A 14,416-nucleotide genomic window follows, 5' to 3' on the forward strand; every position below is an offset into this window, starting at 1 on the left:
TTTTCTTTCATAGTCATAGTCAATCTCAGTCTTCCACAGTCAGTTCTGTCAGTTTAAGAAATCTTTTCCTACTCAAAAATATACTAATCTCAGTGGAATTTTAACTTTCTGTTTTTGACATTTAAGTCCCTAACATACTGGAGTTATTTTGTTTATAATGCGAGATAGGAATCCAGTGTTTTTCTAACTTCATTATAGAGTAGCACCTGTCTCCACTCATCTGGCATGCCACTTCTGTCATATACCAGAGTTCCACCCATATGTGGGTCAGTCTGTGGTCTCTATTCCACTGGTCTACCTTAAGCCAACATTACAAATGCCTCGCAATATCTCCTGCCATGAGTGAAATACTTTAAAAATTGTCTGATTTATTTCAATATTGGGATTACGATGGCTTCACAGAGTGAACTTGGGGGGTATTCCTCTTATAGTTTGAAAGTATTTGTTTTAAATAATCTGCCAAGTGTGGTGGTGTGCACATGTGTCCCAGCTCCACAGAAGGCTGAGGCAGGAGGACTGCTTGAGCCCAGGAGTTCGAGTCCAGCCTGGGCAACATAGCGAGATTCCATCTCTAAAAATAAATAAATAAATAAATAAATAAAATAGGGATAACTGTTCTTTGGAATTTGGTAGAACTTGCCTGTAATATCATCTGGCTCAAGAAGTTTGCCAACTGCTTTAATTTCTTTAACTGTTATAGAACTATTCAACTTTTTAGTTCTTGAGTCAGTTGTGGTAAGTGGAATTTTTCTCTTAACTTTATTTCATTTGTTTTAAAAAGTACTGGCATGTAGCTGATGGTTAGTCTCTTATTACTGTAGGCAATGGTGGGAGGGAAGAACAGAATAGAACAGTTCATGTCTATTTTTCCTCCTACAGCCAAGAGGGCAGCCTCTCCTGCCTCAGGTTAATGCAGCCGCAGCCACAAGGAATAACACAGACACCAATTCAAAGTACCCCAGACCCACATACAACACTTCTCAGTTTGCTCCTTTTTCTCTAAATCTCCTCTGCATCTAATTTTGGAGAAAGCCAGTAGTGAGGATAGTTCAGTATCCTGGGAAGACCCACAACTGCCATCTACTGATTCTTATACTAGTGGAACAACATATTTTTTCTCTTTTCTAAATATTAGTTTTATCAATATATACTAAATTAGTGTAATTAATAACAGATGACATTGACAGAGATGACAAAATACTAATTGTACTTAGGTCAAAGAAATCTACTTTTCAGATCTACTAAGTGGCTATTTAATTGCGCTCACCCTTGAGTTCAACATTTTAAATGCTTCAGTCAAGAAACCTTAAACCTCACAAACAAATGTCAAATAACTACCATCAACTATGATGATTAAGAAGATCTGAAACATGTCTAAGAGTTTGAGCTTATTTAAATTGATTTTTCAGCCATCCTACCACTTGAGAAAATTATATAGAATGTTTGGCAATGTGTGTTATGGGGATACAAAGATGAATCTGATGTACTATAATTAAAATGTTAATTTGGAATGTTTTAGAAATCAGCTGATACAATTCTACCTCCCAAGAGATTAGCTGTTCCCTTACTATAAAAGGCTACCGAAGAAGCAATAAATTCAGATGTATTTCTATAATCAATAATCAGAATGCAGATAGAGAACTAGAAAAAAAACAGTGACATCGAATTTTAAGAAATTCCTTACAGAATTTCCTTGTATCAACTACAATAAAAAGACTGTATCTTTAAGGAACTAAATAATAGTTTGGCTTTTATCCCTCACAAAAATTTCTGGATACCTCAATTATCCTGATTTAATCATTATACAATGTATACAGCTCTCAAAATATCACACGAACCTCAAAAATATATACTACTACTATGTATCAATAAAATATAGAGAGTTTAAAATTTTACTGTAATGCAAGATGTACATGAATCCAACTATTAATTTCATTTGGTCCTATAAGTTGTCAAGAATCCTTATAATCCAGTCAGTTGAAATTGTCTAAAACTCCATCAAATAAGGCTGTTTTTCCATAAATGTCTATTTTATGATTACCTGATAGCCTCTATTTTCCTCTCCTTCATTTGCATTTCACTTAATGCTTTCTCTCCTTTAATTAATTTACACAGAATAAAATTAAATATTATTTGTTACATTTATTATGCTAGACTAAATTTTATGCTCTATGTTCTTAATTTTAAAATTGGACAAATATAAAAAGTGTTAACTTCATCTGAAGCAGAAAAAGTTAACTTATAATTACATGGCCTTTGATGTCATTTTTAACTAAAAAATCTTGAGAGAAAAAAACAAAAGTCAAGTAAGTCAGACATCTCATATAGGAAAAATAAAAACATAAACTTGTTGAATTAACCTAAGCTAATACCAATTACCCATATCCATTTTCTGTCTCTAAATATTCCCTAAATATTTAGACAACAAATGCATGTAAAGAATATTACATGAGTTAATTTAAAGAATATTAAGAGGTTTCTTACTTGTCTCTAGATGCTCCCAGTGCCAAAACAATAGGATCTGCAATTTCTAACATAGACTGTAGGATAGAAGCTACGACAATGAAAAGGATAATACTGAGCAAGAATGCCCGATGAACAACCTGCAGTTCTATCAGCCCAGTCTGCACTGCCAGGATTAACAGCGTTACTCCTTCTGTCATGCCCCTAAAAAAAGCATACATTTTCAGAAAACATAAAATAATCTGAATCTCATTTAATTCAAAGAGAAAAATAATCCAAAGGCTTAGACTCTTGTTACATATTTTTAAATCTATTCTGACTTAATCCAGACTAAAAACCTGATCAGTATATTAACTTTGTAACATTAATGAAATAGTCATATATATCACTACATGTGCAAAGGCATAATAGCTATTATTTTACCACACAATGAGGGCAAAAATAATAACTTCTAAGACAAATAGAAGTTTTCCAACCAGATTCTGTAAATGAGCCAGATATTAACATCAAATACTGTATAGAAATCAGATTTTAACAGGGCTAAACTTCAAATGGGAAAAAGCACGCTTCTGAAAATCTCTTAAAGAAATCTAGGGAAGGAAGGTGCCCAATATTCATCATAATGTATTAATACATACAATACAAATACATCTTTAACATGGAAATGTATTTTTTCATAGTATTTTAACCCAAATGTTGCAACCATTCAAAAAAAACCTCTCCAATTCCATTTCTTCTAAAATTCATCAGCCAAAGAAATTCATCATTACTTCCTCAAGTTATCTATAGTATTTACATTTCTAGATATAATCAAGGAAAGAACTTACCGATTCATGGCAGGATCATTCATGAAAGCTCGATAACCCTGCAAGTAAAACTTGCAGAGTGTGAGAACACCCAAGGCAACAAAAGAAACCGTGAAGACCAAACCCAAAAGAGAGTAAGGAGTGCTGCAGCATTCCGCAATACTGGAAAAAAAGAGGGGGAAATTAACAGACATAAACTTTCCATTTGGAGTAAACACATTTGAGGCCTTTAAATAATCACCAAGCTTGATTTGATCCTCATTAATTAAAACATCCTAAACCAAAATTTGAGGAGAAATCACCCAATTACTCCATTAATAATTTAACCATCTTATTCACCTTCAAACCCACATTTTTCTATCTCATTGGCAAATATGCAGTACATAGCACCAGATCTGAAACAAGGTCTTCAAATACAGTAAAAATTCAAAGAGCCTAAATGTTCACATCTTAAGAAATATATAATTAGCATGCTGACAAGTATTCAAAAGAAGCTTGTACAGTTGCCCACTCTTCTTCCTGAAAAATGATGGCTGTTCAAATTGTTCACTGTGCTACATTATAATATGAATACTTGCTGCAACTCCTTATTTGACCAAACTGCTATGGAGCAGGGTGTATCACTCCTCCTACTCCATCAGTATCTTACATACTACTGCTATTTTTAAATTTAGGTTGAGACAAAGGCATTTTTTTAAAAAGGGTTACTTCAAAAGCATGCCCAATAATTTGCTCCAAGACTATTGAAAAGTAATTTTAATATTAATTTTTAACAAAAGTTTGCTATGATACTATTCATAAGGATAACTGGAAGACATTACACTAGAACTTGGAAATATTTTCATTGAACTTCTTAGATATTAACTTATATGTATTTTATAAATACATGTACTATTATGTACTGAGATAGATTTAGCATTTACACAATATCTATCTTATATATACATATATTTATTTGAGACAGGGTCTTGCTCTGTTGCTAGGCTGGAGAGCACTGGTACAATCATAACTCACTGCAGCCTTGAACTTCGGGGCAAAAGCAATCCTCTCACTTCAGCCTCCCAAGTAGCTAAGACCGTAAGAGCGTGCCACTGCGCCTGGCTAATTTATTCTTTATACAGACAAGGTCTTGCTATGTTGCCCAAACTGGGCTAAAACTTTCTGCCTCAAGCGATCCTCCCACCTCGGCCTCCCAAAGTATTGGGATTACAGGCTTGAGCTAATGCTCCCAGCCCTTATATAGTATCTACATCTTAAGCTTTAATTTTCAAAGAAGAATTTCACTGATATAGATGAGGAATTCATTCAGGCAATCAATGCTTGTCCCTTACTATGCAGCTCCATGCTTCTATATAGTTATCTTTCCTACACAATTGCTTATTAGTTGGTTTTTATGTGAAAGCATCTAATTTTACATGGTACCAATGTACACTATGATGAGAAAAAAAGTCTGGTTTTCTGTTAGGAGCCAAAATATCCACCAATCATGGTGGCTAATAACTAGAAAAAAATAATTAATTTTATGACATTCCTACAAATTTAATTTCTGAAATGTTTGGCATTTTCACACTGAAATCATTAGTAACAATTTTAAACAAATTGTGTACAATTTTACAACATGAGAATCATGGCTGAAAACCAACTAAAATTTTACTTCATTCTTATTGAAAAAGGCTGAAAATTTAACCAAAGGTCCATACTATTTCTCTATTTTTACGGACCTTTCTCCATATTTAGAAAAATTTTTTACACCCACACAATATGATTTAATTACGTATTCAAACAGAGCACTTTCCTTTTCTCTTATTTTAGAAAAAAAAATGTGGTGCTATTTTTCAAAAGAGAGCATACTAAATACCAAAGATTTCGACCTAGCTTTGGGGAAGTGAAAGAGTTTGGAAAATTTATAAAGTTTTTCTTTGCTCTCTCTTCATTCAGTAACTCATTTTTATTAAATCTTAATTTCTATTTTCTGGCTGCAAAAAAAACCTTTTTTTTGATTTGCAGTTTGATCTGGTGTGCTTTATTGTTGGTTGGTGTGTTTGTTTAGTCAGGGTATTCTGGTAAGCTCCCAATCTCTTTTTCTAAATAAGTTGTTTTTTTGGCAAAGAAACATAAACATTACCAGGCACACAAAAGCATAGATAAGAACAGAGAATAACTCTTACAGAGATATAAATTAACAAAAGAACCAATATGAGAACTTCTCAAAGCAAATTACAACATTCTTATCATGAAAAAAGGCAATCTATCCTGGCGAGGCATAGAAAAAGAAAAGAAAAAAATTATGTTAGCAAGATATCTAAACTTCACAGAATATCCGAATATTATTTTCTTACTTTGTAAATAAGTCCAAATGCATTCATGGCTTAGTAAATTGTTAAGCCTACTGCACTATGCTATACCTCATCTTACTGTGCTTTGCAGCGGGTAACAATCTGGTTTAAAGCACCACCAATTCAGTCTCACGCTGAGGTTATTATCCTAACCACAGAACTGTCTCTCTTTCTCTCTACATGCAGTTACTTTTTAGGTCATTTTAAGTCTTCAGGCCGGGCGTGGTGGTTCACACCTGTAATCCCAGGACTTTGAGAGGCTGAGGTGGGTGGATCACCTGAGGTCAGGAGTTCAAGACGAGCCTGGCCAACACGGTCTCTACTAATAATATAAAAATTAGCCAGGTGTGGTGGCGCATGCCTGTAATCCCAACTACTTGGGAGGCTGAGGCAGGAGAATTGCTGGAACCTGGGAGGCGGAGGTTGCAGTGAGCCGAGATTGTGCCACTGTACTCCAGCTGGGCGACGGAGCCAGACTCCGTCTCAAAAAAAAAAAAAGTCTGCATAAAACCTCCATAATACTTATATCAAAAACAAATAGCAGTCAAATTTACTTAATACTAGATTAATCGTTAAAATGTATTTGAATTTGACATCAACTTACTGCATGTTTATAGAAGCTACTTATAATTGTTATTCATTTTTAGAAAGTTCAAAATCTGATTCAGTACCAGTATAAGTTTATCCCACTTATTTCTTAAAACAGGTTTTTGTCCTGTGTATTTTTAATATTTACATTTGTGTTAATGCTTTCCTAGTAACATGTTCCTTAAGGATAGTAAACTTGTCTTAAATTTCTCATAGCCTACACCACTTAGTACACAGTCTTCCATCATATTGGATGGCTGAGAAACAATGACTATTAACTAGAACTTAAAACTGTTATCTACCTATATTTACTTTATAGGAGGACAGATTTTCATCCCTACTTTTTAAAGTGACAATGAGCGAGGGAACCAAGATGTATATTCATGTACTAGATTCTGAGAATGTGAGATTCAAACTCAAGAGTGGAAAAAATAACAAACATGGATCTAGCAGAAGCTCACAATAAAATGGGAAAATGACTTAAATGACATGAGATTTAAAAAGACAAAACAAAACAAAAACCCCTAAATATTAAAAACTGAGTCTTAGAATTATTTTGGGTTAGTCCAAGCTTGACTAACCTGCAGCCCAGGACAGCTTTGAATGCAGCCCAACAAAAATTTGTAAACTTTCTTAAAACACTATGAGATTTTTTTTTGCAAGTTTTTTTTTAAAGCTCATCAGCTATCGTTAGTGCTAGTGTATTTTATGTATAGCCCAAGACAATTCTTCTTCCAATGTGGCCCAGGAAAGCCAAAAGATTGAACACCCCTGGGTTAGACAGTAAAGTACTATTATCTACCCATTTCACCAATTACCAGACTCTTTCTCGATACTGAAGGCAACAGGGACAAAGGCAAAGTATACAGAGTAAGTCACAGGCTTCGAACTCAGGTGGGTCTGAGTGCCAGTTCTGCTTCTTTTGGCAGTGTTACCTGGGGCAAGTTATTCCTGGTACAGTTTCTTCAGCTATAAAATGGTAATTATAATAAAGGCACCTATCTCTTAGGGTTGTTGTAAAGATTAATGTGAGGCAAAGTGTTTAATGGTATGGTACATTTTAAATAATAAATGTTATTTTTATAATATACTTTTTTCTGATTGACCCAATAATTTTAACTTGAAATTGAAAAAATACTTTTACGATTTGCTATGTACCTTTCCACAAATCATTTGCTACACTCTGGTCCATAGTGCAGCCAAATAAACCACATTATTATATTAGCACCTCCCTGCATTGCCAAACCTAGGTATCCAGTGAATGAAAATCCTATCTTAACAAAATACGAAGTTGTGTAACATGAACGATAAAAGTAATCTGCAAAACTTACTATTCCTAGATCAAAGTTTTCTCTTTCTAAGGTTATATATAGTATCATAGGCTCTTTTAATTACCTTGTCAGAAAAAGGAAAAGAAGCCTCTCACGTGATGCAGGCTGATCTCGAGTACTGAAATAGGAGTAAATCTGAAGAGCAAATAAGACGAGCCAGAAAACCATGAAAAGAACAGGGACTACCAGTTGATTCCACAGGGACATTCCCAAGGCGAGAAGGCCATATACCTCCACTACCTAAATAAAAACATAAGATAGGAAAACTTCTTGCATCACCATCAATAAACACTTTAAACACTTGAGTCAAATCAGAAGTAAAATATTAAATAGCTTTTCTTTTATTGCAAGACTGTTTCAGCTAAATTCCTTTAAAGTTAGCCTATATAGTTAATAAATAGCATGTTTTTTAAAACTTACTAATTTTGCATTATTATTAACACTTGACACACACTTATCTAATAGCACACTAAATTGCCCTAATAGTTCAGGGATAAGGTCAAAATAAGGTCATATTCAGTACAAAATAACCTTAAAAGGTAGTTTGAGGAGACTTGGTAAACACTCATGTCTAATCAAAATAATCAGGACTAGCATGAATTGATACAACACTGCTTGAGGCACTAGGAAAAAAAATGCAAAAGTAAAAACTTTCAGGGTTTATTCAGAAATGTCACAAATGAGAAACAGTTCAATGGAAGAAGAGTACTTAATCACTGGAAAAAATTTTTGCAGAGCAAAGATAGTTAGCAAGTCTTTTTCTCCCCTACACATCAATTCCTCTTCCTCCTACTGTGTTTTTATCAAGCTATGTTTTTCCATTTGGTTTGCCAAGTGTAAGTAACACTAGGAAAAGGATATATCTTAAAAAAAAAAAGGCTTAATAATCTGCAACTCACTAAATTAGTTTTCCAGTTTATAAAACACTCTTCTTATGAAACTGATTAGGAAAAATCAATCACAGAATCTGATTCAATCTAAGAGCATTGGTGTAACCAAGTTTCTAGAGTTACTATGTCAGGGACCAGACCCTGGTGACACAGCAGGAATTCTGCCAGACAGCTTACAAAACCAATATCTAGCAGTCAGCTGGTCTTGATGGAATCTCTCAATGTGATACCAGAATGTTTCAATAAGGTATAAAGATCTTTAAGTATTAAGTTAAAATAAATTGACTTGCAGATTATTCTAAATTTAAAATTCTTTCATCAGTAAAGCAAAGGCTTTTTCTACAACCCAGTCTATTAACTTCTATTTTCCCCAGTGATAAAAGATTAAAAGAAAAAGGAAACTGCCCAACTAGCTGCAAAATTATTATCAGGTAAACTCATCATTACGAGGCAGAGAATATTTTTCTTCCTTTCCATTCAAGAAACAGACCACTAAAAAAACCTGTCTGTTTCCATTTCTTGCTTATCTGATTCTTTCCTGGTCACGCATTTTATAACCTATATTTCCAACAACTACATCTAGTTGATGTATGAATCTTATGGCAACCAACTAAACATGACATTAAAAAATGAAGGCTGAGGTTATTCAATAAATATTTAATATTCAATAAGTATTTACTGAATATTCATTATTTATTACAAACAAAAATAACCCTCATAAGACTGAATTCAAAGAAAAAATATGTATCTTAAATTTGTCATTCTTACCCTGAATACAACTATAACCCTTCCTGCCCTGCTTCCCCATGAAGCCACTCTTCACTGACTGTAGAAATAATCCCTTTTCTGGAAGATCTACTCCTGGGAAAACTGCCCAAGTTAATCACTGTGTAAGACGAAGATAGAATCAGGCTAAGGCCAAAAGCTTAGAGAAAGTATTCTCAAAGATCTGCCCCTGGGGCCACAAGAGAATACCTCACTTAGCTGTTATCAGTTTGTTCTATCTGAGAGCTTCCTGTACCTTAAGGACACAGTTAAGAGGTGGAAGACAGTGACATTTTAACACTCTCTTTTTATACCAATGTCAGGTTAAAATCTATTTTATATATTACAAACTATCAATTAAACCAAACAGAAACATTTATTTCCCAAATGTGTATTGTTTGTATCTGGGAGTAATTTATCTTAGAGCAAAGGCTGAAAAAAGTAGGGCAGAAACTTTTACAAAAAGCATGTTATGTTGGCAAAGTCAATTCAAGTACTATATCTAAATGAAATCTATCATATTATAACCCAGAACTATTTAACTTTTCTGTTTAAATTAGGCACACAAAGGGAAGAAACTATAGTCACAGTAGGACTATAATCAGAAGGAAAAAGCAGGATTTGACTTATAGGTATTCAATTCTTTATTATTTTTGTCTTCATTACAATAGCTAACACATATGGAACATTGTCTGCCTGGTACTAAACTCATTTAAATCTCACAGAACTCTATGAGGAAAGCACAGCTTTCATTATTAGCTCCGTTTTACAGAAAGTAACACAATTATCACAAGGTTACACAGCTAGTGAACAGCAGCATCAGGGTTCAATCTCAGATAAATCTGCTTTAAGAGAACCACTTCACTTTACTGCCTTCTCAATAGAACATAATCAAGAATCTTTCAGATGCTCCTAATTGGGCTGAAAATAGCAGCTGTTTTGAAACTGCAAAAATGAATGGTACCATAACTGTGAAATAAAAATGAACTATAACTTTAATGTACTTAACATTTATGTAGAATTTTATCTACCTGTTTGTGGTTGTCAGCAGTCTTACCTGAACCAATTCTCTGTATGCAGATTTAGCAAGGTTATAAGGTACCAAAAGATTAGACCCAAGAAAATAGAGAACTTCCAATCCAGTAAAAATCATAGCAAATTTATTGATGATAACAATTGTCTCCAAAGGAACAAGGCAGAGTCGTGCTAGCAGAGGAAGCATGTGAGCTGAAAACAGCCAAATCTGCTTTGTTTTCATGACACAGGAGCATAAAGTACACACCACCAACTGACCTAAAATAGGGAATAGAATACATTTAATTTTGAGTATTTGGCATCCACAAAATAAAAACAAACAAAAAACACTGTTGATAAGGATAATAACACAACTTTTGAAGAAGTCTAACTAAAATCTCGTAGATAATATTTTAAATCAAACTTAAACTTCATCTGACTATAATTACATATTCAAATGTTCTGTGAATTTTGAATACTAATTCTGTAGGGCTGATCTGGAAAGAGCAGCATAAATCTTCACTGGTCGTCTGTGATGCCATGTGTAATATGAAGAAAACTTTAAACAATGTCTAATTCAGTATTGTGACAATTCAGTTGCTAATGTTTATACATAGCTTCTTTTCCAAAGGTACTCAATATTTAACTGTTCTGGTCTATAGGTGAAAGCATAAAATCCAAGAGATATAATTACTTGTTCAAGATCATACTGCAACAATATTTGTTCTGATAATTTTTTAATCTTTATTTTTGGAGGGCCAAGTAAACTGCCCCAAATAACTAAATCATAAGTTAAAACTAAAAACTAAATAAATTCTTCTCACTGGGGATTACGCATGATCATTATATTAAACACAGAAATACAAAGAACAAAATGGGAAACTCTCAGTCTCTTATAATCCCACAACCCAAAGGTAGCCCTAAGAACACCCTGGGGTACACTGAATGTATGTGACATGATATTTGCATTTAGCCCTTTCCAAATATTCCATAATTATAAAATGCTTTGTATGAATAAGCTTTTACATTATGACATCCTTGTATAAACTACTTGGAACACATTTCCTAATATTCTCTTAGGCTAGGAATTACTGAATCAGAAAAAAACATTTTTAAAGACTTTGACACACTGTCAAGACTGCCCTCCAGCAACAATTTACCAGTGTATAATGTGGCTATTTTTCTATTAACTTGCCATAGTGAGTATAATTTAGAGATGGGAAGAACAGGGAATATTTCCCAAATTTTTTAAATTGGCATTTTGTTGGTTACTAGCAGCACTGAACATTATCAATAAGTATATAAAAACATTTGCAATTATTTGGTGAAATGTTCACATTCTTTGCCCATTTTTCTGCTAGAATACGTATCCTACTGACTGATCGAAATAGTAATCCTTAGTCACATGATTGCATTTTTCTAATATGTCCCTTGTCTTAATATTTTAAATAACTTTACTCTCTTATAAAAGTATGTATTGAAAATAGTCAAACCATTTTTTTTCTTAATGGTACCCACCTTTAGTGCCATGGCTTATTACATGGCTACCCCACTCAAGATTATACAAATAGCTGTATTTTCTTTTAGTAATTTTTAGCTAATTTTTAATTTTAACTTAAAAATTAATACATTTGATTTATTGTGGAATAAGAAAATAAAGATCGAAGTTTGTTTTTTGTACATGTTTAGTTGGTTATCTCAAAACTGGCTACTGGAATCATCCATTCCTTTCTCATTAATTTGAAATGCCACTGTAGTAAACTCCAAAATCTTTTACATATTTAGGTCTATATAAGAACTTGTTACTTTTTGTTTTCAGTGATCTATTCTAATGATGGTACCACCCTGCTCCATCATACTGATTGGACAAGTCCTCTCTCATTGCTCCTTTCAGAATTTCTTGGAGATTACTGAATGTTATTTTCCAGATTAATTTAGAATAATTAATCATATTCTCTCACTTCTTGTCAATGAAAACCAAAATGAAAATTTGGGACTTGTTTGTATTCTATCCATATACATGTTGAATATTCCTAATCCAAAAATCTAAAATCCAAAATGCCCTAAAATCTAACATTATGCTCCAAGAAAATGCTCATTGGAGTATTTTGGATTTCAGATTTTGGGATTAAGGATTTCCAAACAGTAATATAATGCAGATATTCCAAAATGTAAAAAAATCAGAAATCCAAAACACTTCTGGTGCCAAGCATTTTGAATAAGGAAAATTCAATTTGTGTTAGAAAAATACAAAAATGTCAACCATTTTTACATAAGACCAAACACTTACAACAATCTACTATGTCATAAACACATACGGTATTTTATCTCACAAAGCATTAATTTTGGCCTTTAAAAAACTGATACTAAAGTAATGTGAAAAATAATCATAAAGGCATAAAGAAAAGAAAAACTCCTAATTATATAGAAAACAAGAGGCCACCAAATGATCTGGCTTTCACTGTGTTTAAAGCTATGAAACTTAAATGTCCTTGTTGAGCACAATGTAAACTTCCTCTAAGCTCTGAAAATTCCCTTAAGTCTATGCCAGCACATGTGGTGCTCAGTGCTGGGGTTACAGGCTCCCTTTATCTTCTTTCATAGAAGAATATGACTCATATGGCGTATTTAAGAGAAGACTACTCCTGCTGAGGTAAAAGAAGGAAGGAGTCATATTGTTAGTGGAATTTCCCCTGAAGTTCCCAAAGAATAAGTTGTTTGTCTTCTGATTTGCCTATTTCAACTTTTAACTCTGCATAAACCAAAATCCCAATGTACTCTTTAGATTTCAGGATTCCACTATTAGAAATATCTCCAAGAGGTTGGCAACCCTAAGAAATCATGGCATATTAAAATTACCTAGTTTTTCAAAAAAGTTTGTTACCGAAATGAAGAAAAACACCAGAAAATTATTTTAAAATCTAAGTTGGAAGAAAACATGCTCCTTAATAGTTTATGGACTTTGGAAAGTTGAATCTTAGTTAAGTAAACAGAAGACCATGGCCACTGATAAGAAGAGTTTTAAGAAATATGCTTCATATTTATAATACAAGTATATGCATCATAAACTAAAACTTTACAAGCTTTCTAACTTGGCAAATATCTTCATTATTGAATGTTACCGTTAATAAATATGCCAACTCATAACGATAGTTATAAAGCAACATTATTTTTGTCCTCTGCTGTCTTTTAAAATCCACTCTGTAGAGATTAGTGGTTTTCCTGCCCCTAGATAAAATCCAAGGCAAGTCCCATAACTTTTCTACTCTAGCTTAGGTTACTGTCTCAATTTAATAATAACTGAAACTTTCAAACAGATTTAAAGTTGAGACTTATCCCTTACTCTAGAGTTCAGGCATTCTAGGGAAAGCATTAATTTTGACCTTTATGCTTTAAGATAGAAAACCTGCAATTGGGAGAGAAGGTGGGGAGGTTGTGGCTGGCTTCTTTCTCTTTTTTGACCTAGCACTTCTCCCTCTCTCTCTGACTTACCAAGGATTGAAGTGGGTAGGGAAGAAGGAGAGGGAGGGAAGTAGGCAGGTTCCTACTTAACTGGACTCTTACAATGATGTGGTTGTTACTGGTGCTTCCTAGACTTGAGGTATCTAAAACTGATTTATTTTCCCCTGGACCCTTTTATGGGTTCTTCTGAAACCGTTCCTATCACTGTGGCTCTCTCACCTGCAGCAGTACCCTTGGTGCTTGGTATACACCCTCAACTGGCCATTTTTGGCTCTTTTCTCAGCTCCTGGGAATCTGGAAGGTCAATCCCTGTTGAGGTCTTCTCATCCATCTAAAAGGCCTTCTTGAACAGGACCCAAGAAAATCCTACACAGACTTTCGGGGCCACTGTCTAGTTCACAAGAAACTTACATCCTTTGCTCTACAATTTCCTGTATCAGAAGATACAGGAAAACCCTACAAGGCATTTTCATTCCACAGTCAAAACACTCAACAAGCAACTAGTCTATTGCTAGTCCTTTACATCAGATTAGAATTATAATGTAAGCCAAATATAATTTTAAATTTTCTATTAGTGTCATTTCAAAAAGTAAAAAGAAACAAGTGAAATCAACAATATATTTTATATAACCTAACATATCCTAAACATCATCATATAGACATTCAATCTATATTAAAAGTTAACAAGACGTATTAAAAGTTAACCTGGTTTGTACCAAGTCTTCAAAATTGAGTATGTGCTTTACACGTACAGCACACCT

General features: G+C 33.6%; 1 protein-coding gene across 4 annotated transcripts in view; it reads right to left on the minus strand.

The window, feature by feature from the left end:
• The window catches only part of RNF145 (ring finger protein 145), a 51,980-nt gene that overhangs the window by 8,310 nt on the left and 29,254 nt on the right, over window positions 1–14,416 (minus strand). For all 4 annotated transcript variants that reach the window (XM_034960891.3, XM_055112838.2, XM_055112839.2 and 1 more), the window contains exons 5-8: window positions 10,237–10,472; window positions 7,589–7,764; window positions 3,291–3,431; window positions 2,485–2,667 (exon numbers count right to left, since the gene is read on the minus strand). In XM_034960891.3, coding sequence (XP_034816782.2) covers window positions 2,485–2,667; window positions 3,291–3,431; window positions 7,589–7,764; window positions 10,237–10,472 — 736 coding nt within the window. The remainder of the gene's footprint in view (window positions 1–2,484; window positions 2,668–3,290; window positions 3,432–7,588; window positions 7,765–10,236; window positions 10,473–14,416) is intronic.

This window comes from Pan paniscus, chromosome 4 (genome assembly GCF_029289425.2).
Source record: "Pan paniscus chromosome 4, NHGRI_mPanPan1-v2.0_pri, whole genome shotgun sequence".
In the NCBI taxonomy this organism is placed as follows: Eukaryota; Metazoa; Chordata; class Mammalia; order Primates; family Hominidae; genus Pan; species Pan paniscus.